This window comes from Acanthopagrus latus, chromosome 3, assembly GCF_904848185.1.
Source record: "Acanthopagrus latus isolate v.2019 chromosome 3, fAcaLat1.1, whole genome shotgun sequence".
NCBI classification, from domain to species: Eukaryota; Metazoa; Chordata; class Actinopteri; order Spariformes; family Sparidae; genus Acanthopagrus; species Acanthopagrus latus.
In genome coordinates, this window is record NC_051041.1 from 13,557,731 (window position 1) to 13,583,921 (window position 26,191).

Genomic DNA, 26,191 nt, shown 5'->3' on the forward strand with positions numbered 1-26,191 from the left:
ATGGCAACGTTTATTTCAGTCCCGTTGAAAAAGTCCTCTGAAGTGGATCTGGTGAAACCGCTGTCGAAATTTGTCACAGCCTCGTATCCAACGGGCGACGAGCAGGGGGAATACATCCGCGCCGTGGAGGAGTTGAACAAGCTCCGCAGAAACGCGCTGGGAAGGCCTCTGGACAAACACGAGAGCTCCCTGGAGATTCTGCTCAGGTAGAAAGTCCTTCGTTTACAACACACCTGAACTAGCTAACTTATTATTAAAACTCGGAGCTGCCCTCTCACCTGTGACGGTGAGTTAGCCCAGTCATTGCCGCACCCAGATGTCTTAGCTTTCAGTTGCTAACCGAGGAGCTAAAGTTGGTCAAGCTAATACGCTAGGAGGTTTCTCACCAAAATAACTGACTCATAGGACGTTCATGCCAAGTTTCCTTTAGAGGCTGACACGGACTTGCCTTGTTAACTTATTTAACCTAACTGTCAGATATGTAAAGGATCAAATAACATTAAATTAGCCATTTTTGTTGATCTAGGTACGAGCTTTAGCTGTGGCTTATACATCGAGTGACCCAACGGAAAGTCAACATGGTTTAACGTTAACCTAGCATCAGAGTTAGCTTCACTGTTTAACTTGAGACTTGATTGTCCTCAAGGAGAAACACAGAGCTCAAACAGACTTGAATTTAAAACACTATGAAATGCTAAAACCTTGCCCCAAGTATTTAAAACATGCTACACAACACGCTAATAAAGCTTTAAATCTTAGCTTAAAATAGAATTCGCAACCTAATCAACATCAACCATCAGTCCTCTAGATAACTGATAATTAGCTGACTCATCCTGCTCCTTAGTTTGGTGTAATGACACTGCCCGAAATGACAACAATAACTCATGAATAATACTATACATAGGAAAACAACAGATCCCTTCATATATATTCGAACTCATGAGGTCCTTTTAAGATATAGCACACTAGCTAGGCTACATGTAACTATGATGCTACATCATTAGTGAGAGAGTCCAAGCACAGCCAGCTCTCCTGTCAGATGTCATTCACATTCAGGCCCACTAACAGCTGAGGCCTTTAGCTCACTGGTGGCCACATGATCAGACATCCAGGGCAGCTGGAAAAGCGAACCACAGCTTTTCATATCAGCAAACAGATCACATGGATAAAGCAAAACATCTGTGAATGTGTGAGGATCAGGAGTGGGAAAATGCATGGAGACATGAGCTACAGACAACAATACACTCTCGCCAATAGATTTTATGTTTCAAATAGCTGTTCTAGATGTGTAACACATGACATTACATTAATACACAACTGTTTAAAAGTCTGGAATCACCTGTTATGTTGTTGCTGTTGTTGTTCTTCTTCTTCTTTGTCTTCTTCTCTCTGATTAATATCAGTAGATTAATCAGATTTTTCCTGCTCCAAACTTGTCAGCATCACTTTTCTAAGAGCTAAATGAATAAAAAATAATCTGATAACACAGAGTACTCCTCTCAGCCATCTGACTGTTCTGAATCAAGCTTTTGTGGAATGATATTCCTTTTGAGTGGCATTTGGATATACATAAAAAGTGAAGCCCAAGTGCCCTCCACTTTGCATAGAGGAACTGTGAGACAGAAATAGGAATAATTTTGTTAAACAAAGTTCCTCTCTGTTCCATGGTCCACGTACCCCACCTGGCTGTTGTTGACTGTGATTATACACTTTTATTTTTTCTTCAATTTTAAAATGACTGAGGTTTTGACTGAGTTATCGTGCGCCTTGCCGTTGTTGCCTGACTTACTATTGACCATTATACTCATTCAACTCCTAGGTGACGTATAGATGCAGACTTTGCCCCCTGACTTTTCAGTCTTTGTTCTCAATGACTCATGAGTTATATTATGCACATACGGGTTTGCCAAGATTACTTGAGTGGCCAGGTATGTGATTGCCGGGTGCAGGTCTTCCATTTTTTTCCCACTTTGAGCTGCTTTCTAGCCGCAGTGCAAAGTGGAAATGTGTTACAAGCGCCAAGATTCGGCTCTTTAGAGATTAAAAAGTGTACCGGCCCGAGGTGCTGAGTGTTAACAAAAGCCAATGGGTGGAGTGCAGCAAAACTGGGCTAATGCAGAACATTTACTTATCTTTAAGCCAATTGTTTGTGTAAGCCGTTGGAGCTTGTCATGGTCTCCCAGAGAAACTACCGGCGACACAAGGAGGTAATGGTTGGACATGTCTGTTGAAAGTTCATGCTCAATTGACTGTAACTTGATTTGAAGAATAAAAAATTGGATTAAAGAAATTGCTGAATCAGAGCATCCCTGAATTATGTAGGTAGGAGGTAGATTGTAGGTAGCAGTATCTTAGATAAATATTGGCCAAATGAAAGTTTTTTCCATGGAATATGAAAGATTTTCCCACTGTTTTAATGTAGGGATATCATTATCAAACTCACAATTTGCATATCAGCTTATATATAAGTTTACAAATTAATTAATATTTTAGAATGCTTTGTATGTAAGATGCAGAGCATGTGAATTAGCCCCTGGCCTGTGATAATTAGCATTGAGGTGGAAGCTAGCATGGCCGTGCAGAACGGGTAGCCATTGCTTACTGCAAGCATTGTCGCTCCTTGGCTCTCTGCACATGTCGTCTGTTAGCTATGTGCCAGGTATCCAGGGCGACTGGCCCTATCCCTTTCAAAGCTGCGCAGACACAGCTATTGTGTAACCATAGCGACCATTGTTTCGTCTAGGACACTTTTCTTTTTCTCTTTAGTTAACCAGGAGGCTCACCTCACCTCAGCTTTCCTGCGCACGCGTGGCCAATGGAGTCAACACATAGGAAGCTCTATGTATAAAGCCAGTCTTTGCTTGTGTTTACCTTTATACTCCAGTCTGTCCTGGCTCTAGTAAAAGCCAAGTGGATGAACTGGTAACAGGGGATTCCCAATGTGTGTTGTCATTCCTAATAATAGACTGTTCACATCAGAGACACAGATACTGCTCCTCAGCTCTTTGTCCTGTGCGTGTGTGTGTATGTGCGTGCGCGCATACTTGCTTGCCTGGCCTGATGTTTTTTCCTGACTCATTGTCAAGTGTCTCTGAAAAGGCAGGACTTCCTCTGCAGTTACATCATAATAATCACTACCCCAGTTTCTCAATTATGATTTACTGTACAGTCTCTTGATTTCTTTATTTTTTTAACCTTACTTTGATAACAATCAAATGAAAAAAAATTCTTTCTTTCCAGTGAAAACAATGACATGATGATGATCTACAGAAAACAATTATAAAGACACTTTTGGCTGTAAAAATAAGAGAAAACATAGTTTTAATCCTGTGACTTCTTTTTTCCTTCAGATACTATGACCAACTGTGTGCTGTTGAGCCTAAGTTCCCCTTTTCTGAAAACCAGGTAACTGATTGAACACGAACACATGATTGTGGGTTAGATTTACTTCCCAGACAGAAAAACTTGAACACAAAGCGTCTCTCTGTTTCCACAGCTCTGCTTAACCTTCACATGGAAGGACGCCTTTGATAAAGGATCACTGTTCGGTGGCTCAGTCAAGCTCGGTGAGTGCAGGTCCATTTCTGGAAGACTATCTGTGTATGTAACTGTGTTTCCACCAGTGCAGGTAGCTACAGAAGGAGGAAGTAATACTAAGAGGAGCTGGAGCCAATATTTGAATTTACCCTTGGGTCACATATCTGTCATACTATCTTTATCATCTGTTACTCGAACACACACTCCCAACGAGAGCTTTCAAACGTCATGGTCCTTGTTATTTTCTGTTTTAAAAGAAAAGGCCTGACAAGGTGCCTTGTTTGGTATGAATAACAGAATTTAACACTGTAATATGCACATTTTTTTTTTGTCCGCTGGCCAAACAACTTGTGAATGTTCAGATTTTAGCAGCCTCTCAATAGATGTACATTGTTTTTTTTTTTGGCTGGTGAGTGAAGCAAATCTTGCATTCCACTTGCATATTTCCACCAACATTTGGGTGGTGGCTGGTGCCACTTTTGTGCCCTGGAAGTTTGTGTGTAATGAAAAGAATAATGAAAGCGGAGAATCGTTGTTGAGTTCAGTCTCTCTTTCTGTTCACGCTGAATCTTTTGTCCTCTGTGGTGAATTGTGGGAGCTTATGACTGGGATTCTTTCCAGCGTACTATGGGTGAGAAAAATGTCGAATGAAGCGGTAGAAAGTGTTGCTTTGACAAAATGCCGACCACACAAAATAAAGCAAGCAGTCAGTATCAGATGGTATCCAGATGATGAAGGATAGATGTCACTTTGTCTTGTGTGCAATCTGAAGGTGAATTATTCTGTTGTTGAAGTTGCTACTGAAGAGAAACAAAGCTTGTAAGAGGACAGCAAAACGTACTCTTGTGCGCTTGTTTTTGTGTGTTGCAGCTTTGGCGAGTTTGGGCTACGAGAAGACATGCGTGTTGTTCAACGCAGCGGCGCTGGCCAGTCAGATCGCCTCAGAGCAGAACCTGGACAACGACGAGGGACTGAAGGCTGCAGCCAAATACTATCAGGTGGGCGTACAGTACTACCACACAGAAATATAGCAACGTGTCCAGTTATATTTCTGTATGGAATTACAACTGTTAGTTAGATATATGCAGATAATCCAAATGTCCCCTTAAGGGCATGTTTGAGCAGACATTGCAACGTTGTTTTCTGACAAAAAAATGTTGTTTCACATGAGTACGGATCATAAATTAGCAGCTCATTTCTGTTTAGTAAGGTCACTTATAATACTGTCCTTCAGGAGTTTTATTTACCGTGATGTTTGTGTTATGTCTTGTGTATTTCCGGACTATTTATTAGAACAACGAACATGCCATTCGTTTCCCTGCTTCTCAGTCTTGATAACAATAAGACCTTGACAAACAAGAAAAACTAGTTTCACTGTATGCATTTAAAGACAAGTCAGTTGCATCAGAATTGAATGTATTTCAATCATCGGTAGTTATTAGCATTAATATACATTTACAAATGAGTTTCATGCTTCAGAGATGCACCCAATTTGCAACTTGCACCATGAGTTTTTTTTTCTTTTCTTTTTTTGTGTTAATTTTGACTTCTCTTTAATGTAAATAAATGGAATGCGAGAGGCCTGCCGGAATGTAGAAAATGAGGAGTGTTTTAAAAGTACAAAATAAAGCAGGTTCTCTGAATTCCTGCCTTGGCAGTAGTGTCTAATTTTCTTCCCTCTTTACCTGTCTCACTGTCCAGCTGGCCAGCGGAGCGTTTGGCCACATCAAGGACACAGTGCTGTCAGCACTTAACAGGGAGCCCACCATGGACATCTCCCCTGAAACTGTGGGCACCCTGAGCCTCATCATGCTGGCCCAGGCCCAGGAGGTCATCTTCCTCAAAGCCACCTCAGGTACCATAGGAGAGAATCCTTAATAGTCCACATACACAGTCGTCAATTCAAGACCGGGGTGTCAACAGATCCTTTAAATGTCCTTCAGTGTAATATTAGAATTTGTGAGGTCTAAATTGTCACAAATGTTGTGATCTAATATATTTTAACCATCTTTGTGTTAAAAGGAAAGTACTTCTGTGTCCAAGTCTATATTTTTGATATCAGAATTCTTTAAACTTACCATTGAATATTATTCGGTCATATTATTTTGCACTTTGTACTCTAATCAGAATATTCCTACATTAAAATCTACCTCTGCAAGCTTTATGCTTACCTGCAGTGCTGAGTAAGATCTGTCCAAAAAAATATTAAATTGGGTTAAGAAATATCTTGAAAAGCTCTTAAAAATAATTGAAATAAAGCATCAGGTACCTGTAAACATCCTGGCAACTGCATGATCGTTATGATTTATATCAGTTTCTGTCATGTCGATACTCGAAAGAATTTTTTAGACTGAGTTGTTATTTTTAAAAGTGCATCACAGACATGGACCGCTACTTAGTCTTTTACTCGATAATATGTAAAAGTTCATGATGTGTAAAAGTTTATGAGCACTGGTATCACAAATCTGCCAGATATAGAGGAACCAGAGCAATTGCACTAAATAGGTAGCATCTTTAATTGTACACGCATGCTCATTTTTGGATTAAGTTAAATTTCTTGCAAAGGCAGCAAGCAGTTTTGATCCAGGTTGCACGTGTCTGTCCCAGTTCTGTCTACAGAGTTGCTTATAAAAATTTTCAGCACAACAGCGTTGAAGGCATCATCATTAAATAAGTTATAAAAACAATTAGACCTATATTTTCTGCAGACACAGTTTGTTTTTTGTTATAAATAGGTTTTATAGGGAGTGGTGGCAATTTCAGAAAATAACCCTTTACATTTGAATGTATGACCAAATAATCAGTTAACAAGCTGCAGATGGTGTGATCAGCTTGTGAAGTGAGGTTGACAAGAACACAACTAATTTTCTTGAGTGTTTTTTGTTCAATGCGTACTTGTTCACCTAATAGATAAGATGAAGGATGCTGTCATCGCAAAGCTGGCCAATCAAGCAGCGGATTTCTATGGCGACGCCTTCAAGCAGTGCCAGTACAAAGACAACCTTCCCAAGGTATGTGAAGGACACACGTATAGCCACACACTCGCTCCAAAACAAACACATTCACATTCAGCCATGTGTCCGGTATGGTTGGAGTGTGTTTTGTCTGTCTGATTGTGTGTATTGTTTTGTATGTGTGCATTTCTGGAAAATAAGACTTGAAGAGTGGTGCTCAGGTTGCGGGACTGTCCAAATTGCACCCTCTCTCTGTTCTCATCGGTCCATTTCCATCCTGTTTTCACTCTGATCGGTTGGTTACTACTAAGCTGCAGTTTGACTTGTTTTCATTCTGAGTGGTTTCTTAACAGCTAATCGCAGGCATCTGAAGCATTTACTGTCTGTCTAACACCGACTGAAATGCACACAACCACAGAAACACACACCACCTCAGGTTTTTAGGTCAATGATATCAAAGTAAATCACAGCATGAAATAAGTCACAGCGGTTCTTCAGTTCAGATGGAGCCTATTCTGAGTGTCGAGTACATACATTACATACATTTTTGTCAAATATTTTTTTATCTAGCGATCACTCAATACAAACAATAAAAATCTTGGCGCCGTGAAGTAGCGTGGGATCATGGGAGTCGTTGTCTTAATTGTTACACAACCACCAGTGCTGAGGAAAAAAAAATCTTAAGTGACTCAGGCAGTTGTGTTCATAAACAATGTAATATCATAAAGTTCTAATCATTTTATGTTTAGCCTTGCTTAAAATATCAGCAGTATAAACAAATAAAAGTCAGACATTTATAAAGAATTGTAGAAGTGTAACTGTAGAAGTTTTGTAACATTCAACAGTGCAGCCTGATGTAGTACAACACCAGTTTGGTTAAAACTGTGGAAGGACTGGATTAATGATGCAGCTCAGCTCTGGTCGCACATTCCAATCATATGTAACTTTAAAGTGAAGATGTCACTCGATTTGCATACGGGAAACAAGGCCAGGGAAATTGATTCATATGTGAAAAGCAGTGCTGTCCTGTGTTCACCCGGAATGGATGAAAGCATACACACACAAAGCTATGGGACATTTGATGAAGGTGTAGCAGCTTATGCTGAAAGGTTAAACACTCATGGCCTGTTCTGTTTTCTCTCTCGTTGTCTTCCTTTCTTTCTGCATCCCTCGTGGTGGTGGCATTGGCATTGATTGTCCGTGTCTGTGCGTGCTTGTGTTGTGTTTGCACGCCTCTGAATGCTTGTGCCCCCCTTGTGATTGGCTTCTGTGATGTCATTTGTGATTTGACCTCGCTGGTGTGCGCCTGCCATTTTATGGTTTGCCTTGCCATCATGCGTGCGTACGTGCGTGCATTTATCTGTTTGTGTGCCTGCGTGTTGCTCCATGGTTGCCTCTCCCTGGTCAGTATTTTTATTTTCAGGAAGTGCTGCCGGTGCTGGCGGCCAAGCACTGCATCATGCAAGCCAACGCTGAGCTGCACCAGAGCGTCCTGGCTAAACAGAAGAAGCGCTTTGGAGAAGAGATTGCACGTCTGCAGGTACACAGCTTTCATATGACTTTCAGGTCTGGTCCCACCCAGTTAATCTGTCACATCTTGAAATAATATGGCCACTCAATATTATTTGAAGTTCCACATCAAAAACATAAAATTCATGAAGTAGAAAATGTTCCTCTCCATATTCTGTCCTTTGATTGTCACTCCAGCACGCAGCAGAGCTGGTGAGGACAGTGGCATCTCGTTACGACGAGTATGTGAGCGTTAAGGACTTGAGCGATAAAATCAACCGAGCCCTCACCGCAGCCAAAAAAGACAATGACTTTATCTACCACGACCGCGTGCCCGAGGTCAAAGATCTGGAACACATCGGCAAAGCAGCGCTGGTCAGAGCCACCGCCATCACACCTCCACTCAGTCAGAAATTCACAGGTGAGATACAACATGGATAACACAGTTTGACACGTGTAGAGAGACAAAAAACTAATTATCTACATCTGAGCTTGAGCCAGGTCAAAAAAACAGAGGCTTCGTAGGATTAGTTTGACATTTTGGGGAATACAGCCATGCTAAAAACATGACCTCATACTCATTGTGTAGGGGGTGAGTGATTTAAGATGGGCAGTCTCTGGCCGGATTATTTTTGTAAACCAGTTTTTTATGTTCCTTTCCCCTCAGACTTGTTTGAGAAGATGGTCCCCATGGCGGTGCAGCAGTCCATGAGCATTTACAGCCAGAGGAAGGCTGAGACTGTTAACAGACTGGTGGGAACAATGAGGGAGGCCACCAATCTCTGCAACGGGTACGCTATCCCCTGTCTGTATGAGCCTACTTTGCTTTGCTTGTGCACGACAATGTGCATCTTTCCATGAACATTTCTGCGAGTGCTTGTATCTGGGCTTATTAAAAATGCATAACGTAATGATGTAACAGGTACCATTAAAATGTCGAAACGAGCACTTACAGTACGTTTGTAGTGTAGTGCCCTAAGTAGCAGTTATGCACTTGCACTACCCTATCTGATGATTTTAATAAGTGCTTAACAGTTTTAGTGAAGTACTCTTTGGGCAACGTACTTTAATTCATTTAGGCACTGTTTTTCATCAGTGCTGAAGTAATATTTTCACTGTGAGACCACACTAACTGACAGATGATCTGTAATTGTCCATCAGGGTGCTGGCGTCCCTGAACCTGCCAGCTGCTCTGGAAGATCTGTCTGGAGACTCTATCCCACAATCCATTGCTGAAAAGGCACGGTCCATCGTGCAGCAAGGAGGACTGCAGAGCGTCGAGCAGCTGATCAGAGACCTGCCAGAGCTTCTGACCCGCAACAGAGAGATCCTGGACGAGGCAAGACATAAAAACACACAATAATACACTTTGGAGATCACATAACCAGTGAGCTAACCTCTCACTGTATTGCTAATGCTAATCATGAATTGATTTAGAAAGTGAAGAAGGTATTCCAGAACTGCAGCCTTCGTAACAGCTTGTTTGTCATATGGCTTTGCTTTTCTTGACAAAGCAGCATATGAATGAAATGCTGTTAAGCAGCTGATTTGGACGAGTGTTGGACTTTCCTACCACCCTTACTGGAAGAACACACAATCGGTAAAAAGAAATCATAATCGTCCCTAATGGCGTAAATCCCAGATCAGGATCGTCACTGAAAACTAATCCACTGATCTTTTGGCCAAGGACTGTTTGTCCTCCAGCTTCCGCCAAATCATTTTTTTAGACATCTTGCTGACAAACAACTAAACAGACGGATATAAAAACATAAAACGCAGCCCGCTTCCAAGTTTGTTGGCAAGGCCACACCAAATTTTCCTAATTTCCCCCCAAAAAATAGTCAGTTGTCTTGTTTAAAGAGTCATGAGTGAGAATGAAAATTAGAAAAAAAGAAACAGAATCATGGCTTTTCCTTTTTAATGCATGAAAGCAGTTCTGAAACAACAACTCAAATAGTTGACAGAAAATTGAACGGTCAGAAAATCAGCAACAATTCCGATAATCAAGTTATCATTAAAGTTAGAAATATTTCATATATTTATGACTTCCCAAAAGTATGGATTTACTGCTCTGCTTTCTTACATCACTGTAAATTGAATATTCTGAAAATGAGTGATTTTCCTTGAGCTCTGTGAACTACTTCTGTGCATTTTTGGGTTCTTTGGATACTTTATAGACATAACAATGTATTATTGATGATTGATCACTGAAATTGATCATTAAATCAACTGTAGTTATGAACTCTGAATACTAAATGAATCCTCAAAAGTCATATAATACATAAATATATCTGGTGGCCTTCATCACAAATTAACTTGAGACCATTTTTGGATGAGATCACGCCAGCCACAGCAGCACTGTTTCATATTCCCATGACTCATTCCCATCAGTACTTAGTAGTCATTATTGCATAATTACATTGGCACTCAGTATTCATGGGTTGGACCACACCCATATTCAAACCTGGCCTTCATTTTGAGCGACACTGTAGTAAATCAGTCCACAGACAGACATGTAAACATCTGGCAAATTCTCAAAAGTGCTTCTGTCATAGTTTCTGCTACAATGGGTGTCTCCAGGAACACATTTGTCCCATGATGACACACACAGACTCGGGTGAAAACATTACCAGCCGACGCTGTTGCAGCTGGTAATAATGAAGGTGTAACCATCTGAGGATCTAATGTTTGTGTGCTGTGTTGTTTTCAGTCTCTGAAGATGCTGGATGATGAAGAGACGACAGACAACGAGCTGAGAACCAAATTCAACCAGCGCTGGAACAGAACTCCCTCTGGAGACCTCTACAAGCCTCTCCGTGCAGGTACATACACACACTGATAACATTTCCTTCTTGTTTATTGCCATGTCATCCACTGTTGATAGTGCTCCTAGTTCTCTCCTCTTCCCTCTGTCTTTCTCGCGTGTCCCCTCTAACCTCACCTCCCTCCCTACTCTCCCACAGAGGGAACTAACTTCCGCAGCATCTTGGACAAGGCCGTGCAGGCGGACCAGGTCGTGAAGGATCGCTACAACACCCACTGTGACATGATTGCCCTGCTTTGTAAGCCAGAGAACGAGCTCAACGCTGCCATCCCCTCCGCCAACCCGACCAAGACACTGCAGGGCAGCGAGGTCTGTCCACCTCTAATAGAATCTTTATCGTTTTATTCTCATGGCCTGTTAATGTAAAACTTTTCTTTTTATTGTCATTGTTAGTTTTTTTGTGTGTGTGTCACATAAACACATATACACAGACTCCTGCTGTACAGAAACACCCAGTGGACACTGTGTGCTTTATAGTCCTGTCCCTCCTCCCTACAGTAGCTCCATTTTTCATTCTATTTGCTGACTTTGCATCGTGTGTCACTGGGGAACTTTAAACAACTAAGCAAGCAGAACAGGGAAGGAGTGAGGACAAAGTGCATGTCTCTCCACAGCTACACCGAATTAATGCCAAAGTTAAAGAAAACAACAGTGCGTGTAGTCGTTATAAGTTTGAGAGGTCAGTGACATTGACATCTTCTCCATCTTCACCAGGTAGTGAACGTGCTGCGCTCCCAGCTCGCCCAGCTGGAGGAGGTGAAGAAGGAGAGGGAGACCCTGGAGGGAGAGATCAAGGCCGTGACCTTTGATATGTCCGTTTGCTTCCTGACGGCGCTCGCCCAGGACGGGGCCATCAACGAGGAGCAGCTGTCACTCGCACAGCTCGACCAGCTGTACGGTTCCTACAACCAGAGGGTGCAGGCCAGCCTCCGCACACAGGAAGAGCTGCTTGGACAAGTTCAGGTAGTTTGGAGCGATTGATTGTTGTATTCCAGAAGCAAAGTATTGATTCAGCAGTAAGGCAGCCGTTAAAGAGACCATTTTCTAATCAGTGGTCTCAATTATAAAACTGTGCAGAGACTCCACAATAAGTGTTTGCGTACCTACACAACAGAGGAAAAGGAAGAAAAAAAAACACAGCACTTATTAAGTCTTTTATTCACGTAGTCCTTAAGCAGTGCGAGGACAGTGAAAGTATCGGGAAAGGCAGGACAGTCATGATCGAAATCCTTCCTTCTGACACATCCTGCATTTCAACTGCAGCGGAGCTCCACAGCTGACCGCGGGTGTCAGCACTGTCCATCCCTCTCCGCTGCTCTCTGGGGGTAATGTGGTGAAACAGCATTGACAATCTAGCTTCAGTTGGGTTCAGTACTGTGTTGCCAGTTCCCCGTTTCCAAAATGTTCTTATACAACGGTCAGTGTTTGCTTGCAGGTGCACACACTCTCCCGTCCTGTTTACTTTGTGTGGGATGTAGCGTCTGCCTTTTTCAGGACAGAATTTGCAATGTTTCTAAATGGGACCCCTGGTCTGAAGTGAAGTGAATCTCTTACTGGTTTCAATGAAGCGTGACTTAGATAAACAAAAACACATGCAGGCAGATCACGAAGGTCACAGAGTGAGTAAAACACAGCTTGCCCTCTTAAGTGTGTGTGCGTGAAGAAGGAATTTTTGTTTTATTGGACATAAATATACTTGAGGTGACAGAGGCTAACCTCCTCAAATTCACGCTCCATCTTATCGGCCTTTGATCTTCTTCCAGACGTCCCACCAGGAGTTCAGCAGTCTGAAGCAGTCCAACACGGAGGCCAACCAGAGGGAGGAGGTGCTGAAGAAGCTGGCTTCAGCCCACGACAGCTACGTTGAGATCAGCAGCAACCTGCGCGAAGGCACCAAGGTACTCGCTCAGCACAGCACACCTGCACATGTGCCTCAATGAGGATGAACTGCAGTAATTCATAACTTGTCGGACACTTTCTGCTTTGATTTGTTTTTTTTTTGTTGTGAGGGTTGTTTTTTTTTTTGCAGACTGGGTGATTTATTTTCGTCTCCTTTCGTTTCTCCCTCCTCAGTTCTACAACGACCTGACAGAAATCCTGCTCAAGTTCCAGAACAAATGCAGCGACATCGTTTTCGCTCGTAAGACAGAGCGGGATGAACTACTTAAGTATGTTTTCCTGGTTTTGTCCACTCGATTGACGTGCAGGTTTTTTACTTTGTAGTTGTCGTGTGTCTCATTTTGAGTTTTAAAGCTAATTCCAGTATTAGATCCTGGACGTGTTCTTTGAATGAGAATGTTTGTAATTCTCAGATTAGGATTTTAATGTACAACTATACTGAACTGTAAGGGCTCGTGAAAACTGATAAATGCATGAATAAGTGGGAAACACTGCATCACAGTCGTTGTTCTAATTTCAGGGAGCTGCAGCAGAGCATCGCCCGAGAGCCCAGCGCTCCAAACTTCAACGTCCCCGCCTATCAGAGCACCCCAGCTGCCCCCGCCGCCGGCCCAACCCCTGCACCACGGACCGTATTTGTAAGCAGCAACTCACAAAGCCGAACGCTGAACACTTCTGCAGCACATGTGAGGCCGATGAATATATATATATATATATATATCACATATTGATCTGTGCGATATCGCCTTCTACCTGCAGACTCCACCTGTCCAGCAGCAGCAGCAGCCCCAGGCAAAGCCCCAGCCACCAGCAAGGCCTCCACCACCAAGCTTCACCCCTCAGGCAGCATCCACCACTCCCACCAGCACACCACCCACTGGCCCTCCCACTGGCAACCCTCCACCTATGGTTCCACAATCCCAGGCCCAGGGACCACCTTACCCCAGCTATCAGGGCTATCCAGGGTGAGTTTCTCCTGTAGACGCTCTGGTTTCTTAGTACAAATTAATCCACATGATGACTCGCTGAGTTGATTAAGAGGACATAATTTCACCCTTCTTCTTAGAAATCCTTCTACTAGCTGTTTCTATGAATTTAGACAGTAAAAGCCTCATCTAGCATAAATCAAACATCTTAGGGTATGAAAACATACATGTCTCTGTACCTGATCTGCTCTGATACAGGTGGATAGAAATCATATTAATCTCCATATTATTTTAAGATAGTTAAGTAAAATCAAAGAAGCATAATATCATTCTCACATTGTTTTTTTTTCTGTCATGTTGTCCACGCAGGTACTTCCAGATGCCTATGGGCTACAATCCCTATGCCTACGGCCAGTACAACATGCCCAACATGCCCAACATGCCTAATATGCCCTACTCGCCGTACCAGGCGACTCCAGGACAGGGAGGCTACCCAGCAGCCCCACCCACCGGACAGCCTGGCTACCCTGGCTACCCACAGCAACCCCCTCAGCAGCAGCCCTACTACCCTCAGCAATAACTCTTCTCTCGATCCCGTCATTCTCCTTCCCACCAGTTAACACCAAATAAAAGATACTCCCAGCAATAACACTTCATCTCCATTAGCTCCCTCCTCTCTCATCTTTTCGTTTCCCCTCACTAACAGCAGCGATAGAAACCCACGTCACGGGCGACTTCAGAGCTGCTTTGCACTTCTCCTGTATAGGTTTTCTTCCTTTGTCACTTCTTATTCTTTTCTCCTCCTCATCGCGCACTCCCTTTTCCTTTCCTAGATCATGTTTTCTTGGTTCTGACGGCACTTTTCTTGAACTGTTTCATATTCATCGATGCACTAACCCCCTCCTTTTGCCTGTACGGTTGTTTTTTATGTACTCATTTTCTAATGTTTTTTTTTGTTAATGGTTTAATTTAAACCCTAACTGGTTTCCATTGATAACTGACTCTTTGTCTGGGCTGGACTGCTGCACAACACTCATGGAGGCGCACAGAACCCTAGGATGTTTCCTGGGCCGGGTGGATTTGTTGAGTGGGCGGATGGGTGGTCATTACTAGTCATGCCACTGATGGGAGGCCACAGCCACATCCTCACTCCCCCACCCACTCAGTCAACCCCCAGTGCTTCTATATCAACTATATTCCTATTTTTGTAATGAATACTGATGCCTCGCTGATATATAAACCTATAAAAACGAATGGCCTGTAGGTTTTCTAATGTAGATGAAGACTGTTGAGAGTTCTGGTCTGGTTGTTTTTTGCTCTTTTTCTCTTCTCTCTCACCCAGGGAACGTTGGTATATTTCTGTGTTACAATCAGAGGCTGTTTAAGTGGGAGAAATGATTCTATTATATAAATATATGTATAAATAAGACTCTGTTAACTGAGACACTCTGTGTGCTGCCCTCTCATGCTCTTTGTGTTTATTTTTATTCCTCAGCTCTAATGTGATTAAAAACAACAACTGCCAGCCAGAATCTGTCTGTCTTTAAATGTTGGATGTGTTGATTGTGTCTTGTTTTTTTTTTTAAATGTTTTTTTATTAATCAAACTGGAGGTTTGTAAAGCAGCCAGAAGAGGGCAGTCCTGCAGCTCACAGAGGAAGCAGCCAGCTGAGCAGGAGTTCACTTGCATTGTTGCTCCTTTCAGCCAATCAGAGAGTGAGTTGTGCCATCCGACTAATCGGACGCCTTTTGACCTCCTGAGCATTGGGGGCAGAGCCCATTTAGATGACATGCAAATTACGTTCCAGCGAGGTCGTGATCTCATCCAATCATATTTCCCCGCAGGTGATTTCTCCACAGACAGATTTCATCCCCAGATATTTATTCAGTGTCAGGAGACGCTAATGATTTCACATATCTCCTCCCTCTGTGTGTGTGTGTGTGTGTGTGTGTGTGTGTCTGTGTGTGTGTGTGTGTGTGTGTGGCAGGGAGGCAGATGGCAGCGCAGTGTGATGTCTGGAAGGATGCATGGAGATGTTGGCAGAGAGCTGCTGGTCCCCTGCCTGCATCCATCACTCCACCTCTTTCCATTTTCCCCTCTCTTCTCTCTGTCTAATCTGTCTTCTCGAGTTCCTCTCAGCTCAACTCTTAAAAAAAAAAAAAAAAAAAAAAAGATCCTCCCCATATTTCACTTTACTTTCCCTGAGCGCTCTCCTATCCTTTGTTTTCCTTCCTATCAGACTCCCTTCATCATATTTTCCTTTGCTCCTAAGCTTTTTTTTTTTGTAATACCACCTGTCTTTTTGTATCCTCAGCTGCTCTCCCCTCCGTTTTTTTTTCCCCTCTCCCCTGGCTCATCTGTTTTTGCTTACCATTCGTCTGTCCTTGCTGTCCAAGCCGCAAATCGTTGGCAGTGAGTTGTCTTCGCTGGTCAGTATCTCTTGGCTCATAAACGTCTCATAACATCACGTCAGTCTCAAGTGTGTATCTGTGTGTCAGGGAGTGAAACACACGAGGAAGGATACACACTTTTAATCAGATCTAACAGCTCACATCTCTTACTGGAACTGACACAACACATACACACAGCCATGTTTCTCTCACCCCCCTCTCTAGCTATCTATACAGCATGCCGTTGCTGCCAAAGCCAATTGTAGCTCTGGACGTGTTTATCAAAGGTGTCTGTGCGTCTCAGGCATTTAATTTTAACAAGACGTTCTTTACCGGAGGAGTGTCATATTTTAATTGGTCTGAAACAGAATAAAGGCAGCGAACAGAGCACTGCGGTGACAGGTATTAATTACCTTCTGCCTAATGGCTCCCAAACTCAGCACTCAGCCATATTGGTGCTCACACTATTCTTACTCCCCCACTCTTTCCTCTCGCCGCTTTTCTCTCCTCCTCACCATGTGTTTCACCGCAATAGGGCTGAATCGAGTGTTTTCTTTGGCTATGATGTTGATAATTACACAGAAATACTTGATTAAGGAAACATATTCTCTCATACAATGATTCCCAGCCAGGGGTACTTGTACCCCCAAGAGCTACTTACGCTTTTGCCAAGAGCGACAAGCAAAGATCTGCAGATCAACACATTTCAGAATAGAGATTACGATTGAAACTCTAGCACAGCCACATATTGAGTCAGCGATTGCCACCTGAACGCAAGGTGTTGGGATTGAGTGTGCATGACAACTATCCAACAAGTAAGCTAAACATAAGTTTAAAAGATTAAAAATAAAATATTATAAATTTGTTTAGAGAGATATGTCAAACTAATGCTTAAATTGTTGAAATAGCTAGCTAGAAATGACTTAGATTCACAAAATTATCTAGAAGTAATAGATAATGTTCGCTAAAAGTAATGAATGCATAGTTGAAATAGTTATCTTAGCTAAGAGGAATAGATTGCTTAAAGTATGATTGAAATAGCCAGCTACTGATCTGTTCAATACTTCTTCAAAATAAATGGATAAGTAGTTGAAATGGTAAGCTAAATGTAGGCTAATGGATTATTATTGGAATCGGAATACTAAACCTAGTGTTAGCTTGGTAATGGACGAAATGTTAAAATCATTAAAGGCAGTCATCAAGAACTGGTCACCTTGAATTCATATGCCCAACAAATAGGGGCAGCATATCACCAGAGTAACTGCTAACTGTCGCTAACAGTGTTTATACATCCCTTAATTTAGCTTCTGTTAGCTTGTTAGCTAATGTAGCCATGCAACTAGCCAGGCTTCCAGGGGAGTAATGCCATTTCACTGCTAGCACAGGAGCTTTGGACTGCTGGGAGATAGAGGCTTCAGGCCCGGGGCTAGCCCGGTAGCATGTTGACTTCAACAAATCAAGACACATACATCTTTGACATAATGTCACAACTGTTGGGTTCACATTCTGTTCAACCTTTTGGTTCATTTTTGTATGTCTTAAACTAGAATTCCTTGCATTTAACACCTCTAACTAAAACTAATCGATACAACAGTTACTAAAAGGATAGCCAATTGAATATGGTCGAAACAGTTAGCTAAAAGTAATGAATACATGGTTGAGATAATTTGCTCAAAAGTAATGGATATATAGTCAGAATAGTCAAGTTAAAGTAATGGATAAACGATTCAAATACAGTAGTTGGTAAACAGTTGTGGACATGAGGTTGTGATAGCTTTAGGTAATGGTTAAACAGTTGGAATAGTTGGCTAAAGGTAATGGATGAAAGGTTGAACTAGATAAGTAAAAGTAATAAGTGATAAATGTTGTGACATTACCCAACCTGAGTTGCTGTTGGAAAGAAATTAAATAATGTGGCTTCAATAGTCAGCTAAAAGGTAATGGATAAATAGTTGACATAGCTTATAGTGGTGGACAAAAGGTTGCAACAGCTTAAGGTTATGGATAAACAGTTGGAATAGTTGGCTAAAGGTAATGGATCAATGGTTGAAACAGTCAGATTTTGCCTCTCCAAGTGTGGAAGCTGTGATGATGAACACATCAAACTTCAAAAAAACAAAACAAAAAAACATTGGCATTTAATTTGGATAAAAGAACATAGGAAACAGTATGAACATTTATCAACTGACACTGTTAAATAGGCAGTCACAGGGCTGAAAAAATCAACCGAAATGAGCAAATTAGAAGCATGTAGGTGGCGTTGGTGAGAGGGTACTTGACTTTATCAGACAAAGCCGATCAAGTTAACTTCAGACAAAATAAAGCGCTTCTCGGCTGTACCTGTGTGAAGTGATTTTATTGTGGTGTAATTGAAAGAAAAAGAGGGAGAAGGGAAAAAAAAGAGAGCGACTGCGATAATCCTTGGATGCAGCCAAGTGTGCAGACGCGCTGGCTGTCATCCTGCTTTTTTCGCCTCCCTTTCATAAAGTGAGAGCGAAGAAGAAAATGTGAGAATCTTTACAAAAAAAAAAGTAAGAATGACATCGTGCTGAAAAATCTTAATTTATGGTGTTAATTCGATCAGTCCAACAGCTTTACCAGCTGCCATTATCGGTGCGTGTGCGTTGGCTGATAATTTTTTGCCTCAGCGGAACAGCTCTCTGGCCCTGCTATGTACGTTTTATGCTTCTTTTTTTTTCCATAGAAGCGAGATGCCTGAAATAGCTCTGATTGACAGGTATAGAGACTCAGTTACTATAACAACTACCTCCTGGCTCTCATAAGCACTTCTCTCTCTCTCTCTCTCTCTCTCTCTCTCTCTCTCTCTCTCTCTCTGCCCCCCTCACCTCTCTCCTCTTTTCATTTTCTTTTACCAGCCCTTCTTTTTTTTTTTTTTTTTTACCCCCGTCTCCCTCTCACCCCCTCACTTTGTGGTGCATGTGTGTGGGTGTAGAGGGAAGAGATTATGAAAAAAAAGAAGAAGAAGGGAAAAAAAAATCGACTGCAATATTCCTTCACACGGTAGATGTTTGTGTTGCGAGATGGAGAGAGAGGCCTGGCGCTAGCTATTGGATCTAACCTGTGTGGGTGAGGGTAGGCGAGAGTGGGAAGATGAAACACGCTTATACAACACGGGCAAAATAAGCCTTTTATATTCTTTTTCGTGTTTCCTTTTTTGGGTGCTCGTTCCTCTGTCGGGCTGAGCCTCTCCGCTTGTGTAATCAAGTCGGTCCGCCGCGCTCACTGTGTTCCCGCTTACAGACGTGCGTGCGTGCGCTCGCGCGCGCGGGCGGAGGTGGGGGGGTGTCTTTGCATGCGTGAGGCCACCCGATATGATGGGTGAATTTCAAGCACGATAGCATCTAGTGGGGCTGACACCGGAGAGCACACAGCGGCGGAGGGAAAGTGTGTTCGAGTGTGTGTGTGTTTGTATTTGTGTGTGCGCGCGCGCTGGCGGGAATAAGACGGACGTCATTGCCGCCACCTGCTGCAGTGGGACAAAGGCCATACACATACGCGCGCGCTCGCAATATGCAGACAGCCGAGCGAGGAGGTCAAAGCAATCTCTTTACATAGCATTAATGATATGATTTACTTAACCTTCCTTATGCTCGGAGCTATCCGAGGCCCCTCCGTCCCCTCCTGTCAGGGTCCGCCACTCCACTCCTCCCCCTCCCCTCCTCCCCTGTCCCTGTCTCTCCTTTCATCTCCCCGTCTCTGAGTCATCACACAGGGTGAGAGGTCTGAGGAAAACAAGCTGCCAGAGTTGGACATGCCATAACAATGCAGCACCTGTCAGAGTGTGTGTGTGTGTGTGTGTGTGTGTGTGTGTGTGTACCTGCGTGAGTACATGTGCATGCAGCTGTCTTGGAGCGTCTGTCATCGGAAGGCAGGAGGGGAACATCTCCGAGCCTTACTGTTAATACAAAGACACATAGACCATCCGAATGCGTGTGTGTGTGTGTGTGTGTGTGTTTGTGTGTGCGCGTGCGAGCGAGCGTGCTCTCACTGCTGTGGCTTTTCCCCCCAGAAGCTGCTCTGCCGCTTCTTCTTTATTGATTGGTTGTCTCGCTTTGTGGCGGGAAATGAGATGGCGGGCCTCAACACCTGTGCGACCCTGCGCCGCAGAGAGCGCCTCTAATGATCTGAGCTCGGCTGCCTGGGTCTTGCGCCACAACCGGCTCCTTCAACTCGGCTCAGACCTGATAAATAGCACAACACATCAGAGTCTCTACAGCAGCTAAGACAGATACTACCGTGTGTGTGTGTATGTGCGCGCACTTCACATCTAATAATAAGGGCACCTGTAGTACTCCCGAAGTAAAAAAAAAAAAACCAAAACGACAAAACAAAAAAAAACGAGCCGTGCATCAGGTTGCGCGCCCGAGTGCTCCAACATTGATCTACTTGACGCCAAATATTGACCGGTCGCACGACAGTCATCTGTGGCTTTTGTGATCTAAACTCGTGCTGATGCCGTCATCTCGGTGGCAATTCGAGGGCGTTTTCTGCACCGTTCACACAAACGACGGGCGATAATTCAGAATTAATTAGGCTACGATACACGGGGGGAAAGGCGCAGCCCATAATAAGAGATTTAAAACAGGATGGGATCTGGTATCCAAGTGCAGGGTATCCATAGAGACCGTTGCTATGGCGGAGAGAAATCTCACCTCATTAGGAACAAATATAAATAGCCTTGCGACTCAGCTTATGGTCATGATGCCCATGGCCGGGAGAACAGGCTCAGAGGCTCCCAGGTCACTGATACAGGATGAGAGTCAGGATGCGGTGAAAGAGGGAGTGATAAATGGAGGAAATGATTAAGAGAATTAGAAGGAGGGGAGGAGGGAGGGAAAGGAGGGAGGGAAAAGATTGAGTTCCTGAAGATGGGAGAAACAAGGGAGGAGGAGGAGGATGTGTGTGTGGGAAAGAAAGGGAGAGGAAGATAGATGAGAGAAAAATGCAGCCAGACACAAAGTTTATCACTGCTGACTGACGAGAATCTCTCAAATGTCAGCGTGTTTGTTTTCATGCTTGGACCAAAAGTGTGCGCATGGAGCTTCGTGACCCCGGAGAGCAAGAATCCATTCAATAAATCAATGAAACACAAACGAGACAGAATCAGGCAACATCCGAGAAAAGAAAAGGTCAGATCACAACACAGAAGTGCAAAAGAGAGCATGACTAAAGCGGCGCGATGAGATGGTGTGAATGACTTCAAATAAGGCTCCATCTCCAAGAACTGCCTTTCGCAGAACCGGCGTTTTTTTTGTGTGTTTTTTTCCCAGCGATGTACATAATGAGCAGGGAGAGGAGAGGAGAGGAGAGGAGAGGCTGGAGTTGTGGGAGGAAAGATTGGAGAGAGGGGGGCTGCGAGAGGGGTTGACAGCCAAGTGGAGAGGAGACAGATGGGCGCAAAGAGAAAACTCGAGACATCCACCGCTGATTGCATCAACAGGTCTGAGCCCCTCCAGGTATGCTGCAGTGCACCACAGTATTACTACAGTATTGACTCATCCCATTGTTGACCGTCCGGAGGTCCTGTATGGACTTTGCATCTTCTCGCTTGCCTCTTTGCCTCCTCTGTTTTACTTTCTCTTTCTCTTTCCTTGCAGCCTGCTCGTGTGTGTGTGTGTGTGTATGTGTGTGTGTGTGTGTGTGTACGCAGCACTTACTTGATGACATTTAGTCATCAACTCTCGCAGACAGCTGAAAGTCTGGTTGGTGACATAAGACCAAAAAGGATGTGGGTCTTGGTTGCGTGCATTCGCATTACCCCTTACATCAGAAATCTTTTCATTTACAGTTAGTAGGCGTAATTATTGCATGGCACTGGAACATAACAGCAACTTCCTCACCCCCCCCCCCCCCCCCATACCCTCCGTAATTGCATTTCAACTGATGAAATGTTGCCCTTTAAAATGGGCGACTATATTAAATCTCATAACAAAATCTGTAAGAAATCCATTTGCATTGTGAATGCCCTCACATCAGTTGGCTGCTGTACAGCCTTCGCAAAATTTCAGGCAAACCGGTGGGTCAATTAAAGGAGAGGAAGCAGAGAGACTCCCTCCTCTCGATGCAAATAAACCTTAAAAGCTTGTCGCGCCTTTCTGTTCTTCAAAGCTAAATGATTTTCTCTGCCTTTGTTGTGAACAGTGTGTTTTCAACTCGGGAACAAAGGTGTCTGCGACTGAAAGATGAAAACCGCGACAACTGATGAAGATGGTATAGAGTTCAGACGCACGTTTGTGTGGGCTGTCTAATTGAGGAGATTGTTTGATTCCTCTCCCTCTGCGTTTCCCTCTCTGAAGACCTGTCAAAGTCGCAATCAGCGCAAAACAACACAGCATAGAGGGATTGGAGGAGCAGGAGGGAAGAAGAGTGGAGATGGAAAGACGCGTTTAGGAAGAAAAAGGAGGGAGTTTACGCCCACCGCCTAAAGAGATGAGAAGACAGGCAGAGGAGGGGAGAATGTGTGGAGGAAGCAGTGTGTGAGAGTGCCAGAGCTCATCAGCTTGTCAAACATCCGTTATAGACCACAAACCCACACAGCCATCGTGCTGCTGAGGCCTATCACTTAACAGGTGCACCTCCTGTACCTTCACACACATTTCTTTATACACTGTGATGCAGTATATACATGTCTGTGTGTGTGTGTGTGTGTGTGTGTGTGTGTGTGTGTGTAGGTGGCCACATTTACGCACATCGACTTGAGCAGCGTCCACAAAGCGCAAGCAAGTCTTGGATGATTTCCATGCAGTGCAGGGTGATCCACAGTGAGTCACTCTCATTGATCAGAAAATAAAACCGGTCTCCATACTGATGGTTCCTTCACCCCACTCCTGGGCTCCTAACTGTTTTAGCTCGGCGCTGGCACAATCCGAGTTGCGCTCTCTCAGCCCTGCCCACGTTTGAACCCTTATTATTCCTCACTGTGCTCATAGTTTTGTAATTCTGACTGCTGACGCACTGCATCTAAATTCATCATCCACTCTCCCTCGGGGGTTACATCAGGGCTTTTGTTTTTTTTGTGTGTGTGTTTTGTTTTGTTTTGTTTTGGGTTTTTTTTTTTACGTCAGGTACCCCCCAGATATAGATACAGTTTAGTCCTCAGGACATTTTCACAGGAGCCCCGTCGAATGAGGTTAATTTTCTTTGTTTCCAATGTGAGTGGGAAATGAAGCATCAAGTGATACCTCTATTTAGTGTAGTCAATCCTCATCAAAGCCTTGAATTGTACCAATAAAACCCTCTCAAGCGGTCCCGCCTATATCCTGGACACTACATTACCCTGTATTTTACTCCGTATCTTCTCCCTGCGCTGGCTTCATGAACAATTTTAAGATACATTTGCAAAAATCCTCGTTTATGATGCAAAACAGCTGTGACATCTGCCTGCATCCTACCAATGAGAACTGTGATGTCTGTGTTACTAATGTAAACCCTGTTGTGATGCAGAATTGTGACTCTGGGTAGATCGTACACTATTTTAGGATGTAACCTTTTCAGACGATCTGTTTAAAGGGTTCAATTAATTTCTGTAGGGGTACTAAGTAACTACTCAGATATGTTCATGGTAACCATTACAGTATATTAGCGTGTTTGCCTTTTGAAATCCATCAAATGTAAAATAATTTGCGCTACTTGAAGCCTTTTAGAGTACTATGTTTTCTGGGGTGAGCAGAATGCTTTATAGGGGTTAAAATGATCTTTCATACATAATATATAACCCAAGATACTTGATGTCATAAGAATTTGATAAAAATAGAATCAACCTATAGTCAGTGCATTACCAGCTCAAAGACAAAGCTGTTCAGCATCGAAGCAGAGAGTGCAAACAGTATTCAGCGTGCATATCAAATATATATAAGATTAAAAAAAGTACAAAATGAACACAAAATAGATGGAATGTGATATAACCCATACAGAACTGTCGTATATGACATACTTGAACCTATTTCAAGAGTGAACTTGCCCTAATGGTACCATACATGACATTAAATATATACAGATATAGGTTTATTACATATATGAAATACCCATAGTGAAATTTGTATATGTACATATGTTAAGATAATAGGGTATATACAATTCATTTTTCACATATATGTGCATAATGTATCTGCATATGAACTATATGCATATAACAATCAAGAAATGTCCAATGTTAACACTAAACATGGGGTTTGTGATATAAGCAGATGTGTGATATATGACACGTATAGCCCCATATCAAGAGTGATGTTGACATTTATGTTACCTGGCAAAAAAATCTATATCTATATCTAGACTATTGCCTGCATACATTGTATCTATAAAGATGTAGGTTTATAACATAAATGAAATACCCATTGAAAAATGGAAAATTTGTGTATTTCTACATATATGAAGAAAGTCTATATATTGAATTTTTAAATGTTACCATACGCTGCAGCCACACATTTTGGATGAAATACCCATAGTAAAATATTTAACATGTGCATATATTTGATGACTTTTTCAGATATATGTACAACACATTCTATGCATATACATGTATGTATATGTTTGCATATTACACTTTTATACAAATATATAAGTATGTGACACATTTGTCACTTCTGTTATTTACATACATAAACATACATATTTGTATGTACCTGTAAATATGGTAACAATATAACAAGTTTCATGTATGGGATTTTAATATATGTACATTTATTACATCTGAACTGAAAGGTAGTGACGTAGCTGATTAAAAGATCAAATTCAAAAATGATACACAAAATGTACCAAACAAATGCATGCAGCTATAAGATGTCAATAAGGTGACAATAATATGGAGAGAAACCATAAATAGTCTACAGCAAAATGAGTCTTGTTGTGTTATAAAAAATACAAACAACAAGCAGGTGTTTAGCATATACAATGTAAAAAAAAGATGATTAGTACAGTTGAACGTAGTAAATGAATTTAAAAGAATTAAATACAAATACAATCATTATGTTTGTTGAAATGTACAGCTTCTTATTTAGGACTACATTTTCCATCTGTGTACCTATATAATGTTAATAATTCTAACAGTGTGCAGCATCTGAATTAGGAACCCCCCCACTCAGCAGGTTTACCTCATTTGAATAGAGAAGCTGGAGTTCTGTTGCACAACACCACAAAGACTATTATTCTCAGCCTGAGCCATAGTTCAAACGAAAAACAAAATCATAAAAATTATGTATTCTTAATTAGAATTAATGAAGCCTAAAAGAGCGACTGTGCTGCCGCGTCTTGCTGAGGTTAAGAAGCAAAGGAGGAGGTCTATTTGTCTGTTTCTTGTCTGTGGCTGTCTAGTCACCCAGCCACATGCTCCATCATAGTTTAAATATTCATAGCCTGCCCGCTGAATATTCACGAGGCCCCGACATTAATATTTATGAGCTTCACTTGTTGAGGTGTCACTCGATCTCTTGTACACACATGCACATGCAGACATTTACACACTCTGATGATCAAAGGGGATAGCCATGTCTACACGGGCACATTCACAAGCACTGGTGTAAGTTACTGGAGCTGTGATGTCATGGTCAATAAAAAAAATAAAAAAAAAACTGTGGCCATCTGTTGGTTATCAAACAACAGCTATAATTATTGAGTAGCTAAGTAGTAAAGGAATAGTTTGATATTTTGGGGAATTTTTTCTTTCTTGCTGTGGTTGTTAGCTTAGCAAAGACTGGAAACTGTTGGAAACTGCTATCCTGTCTCCAAAGATTCACCTAGATGCACCTCTAAATCTCACTAATTAACACGTTATATATAAATTCTTTAATCAGTACCAAAAAAAAAAAGCGTAAAAGCAAATATTCACTGTTTTACACCAATTATGTGCCAGACGGTGAGTGAAGATTCAAGAAAGTTACCGCTCCCAGCTAAGACGAAATCAAACACATAACAAATTTACAGATTGTTGTTTTTACACTTTATTTACGGATTGTGTTAATTAGTGTTAGAGGTGCTGGAGTGGTATCTTTTGACAGAGTCAGGGTAGCTGTTTTCCCCTGCAGTGCTTTCAGTCCCCATGCTAAGCTATCCAACTGCTGATTCCAAGTTCATATTTAAAGGGCAACTCCACCAATTTTACACATTAATCTGTGTTTACAGGTCTTGTGCAAA

The 26,191-nt window shown here is 42.4% G+C and overlaps 1 protein-coding gene and 2 long non-coding RNA genes across 4 annotated transcripts; 2 read left to right on the forward strand and 1 right to left on the reverse strand.

Moving 5' to 3' along the window:
• Window positions 1-15,174, forward strand: LOC119016445 (programmed cell death 6 interacting protein). 2 transcript variants are annotated; one of them, XM_037092245.1, is made up of 18 exons: window positions 1-206; window positions 3,351-3,405; window positions 3,497-3,566; window positions 4,408-4,535; window positions 5,239-5,392; window positions 6,448-6,548; window positions 7,900-8,031; window positions 8,199-8,421; window positions 8,668-8,791; window positions 9,162-9,339; window positions 10,711-10,822; window positions 10,964-11,133; window positions 11,539-11,787; window positions 12,588-12,722; window positions 12,898-12,992; window positions 13,244-13,361; window positions 13,483-13,688; window positions 14,019-15,174. In XM_037092245.1, the coding sequence occupies exons 1-18, from the start codon at window positions 1-3 to the stop codon at window positions 14,227-14,229; spliced, it is 2,667 nt and encodes an 888-aa protein (XP_036948140.1). In that variant the 3' UTR covers window positions 14,230-15,174. The 2 variants fall into 2 exon arrangements, with proteins under 2 accessions (XP_036948140.1, XP_036948141.1); XM_037092246.1 differs by having other exon boundaries at window positions 7,915-8,031.
• LOC119016448 lies at window positions 14,448-20,737 on the reverse strand. Its single transcript, XR_005074159.1, has 2 exons — window positions 19,878-20,737; window positions 14,448-16,136 (listed from the first exon to the last, which is right to left on the reverse strand). It is a non-coding gene; the product is annotated as an uncharacterized LOC119016448 (long non-coding RNA).
• Window positions 20,738-20,912: 175 nt separating this feature from the next.
• Window positions 20,913-23,306, forward strand: LOC119016447. The gene is made up of 4 exons (XR_005074158.1): window positions 20,913-21,189; window positions 21,331-21,516; window positions 22,202-22,629; window positions 22,732-23,306. It is a non-coding gene; the product is annotated as an uncharacterized LOC119016447 (long non-coding RNA).
• Window positions 23,307-26,191: the final 2,885 nt, after the last annotated feature.

Excerpts from the sequence above, each read along its gene's own strand:
- LOC119016445 (XM_037092245.1), top strand. The coding sequence starts at position 1 with ATGGCAACGTTTATTTCAGTCCCGTTGAAAAAGTCCTCTGAAGTGGAT. Across the intron at positions 6,549-7,899 it reads ACAAAGACAACCTTCCCAAG|TATTTTTATTTTCAGGAAGT; the intron begins GTATGTGAAGGA and ends CTCCCTGGTCAG. Across the intron at positions 13,362-13,482 it reads CTGCACCACGGACCGTATTT|ACTCCACCTGTCCAGCAGCA; the intron begins GTAAGCAGCAAC and ends TTCTACCTGCAG.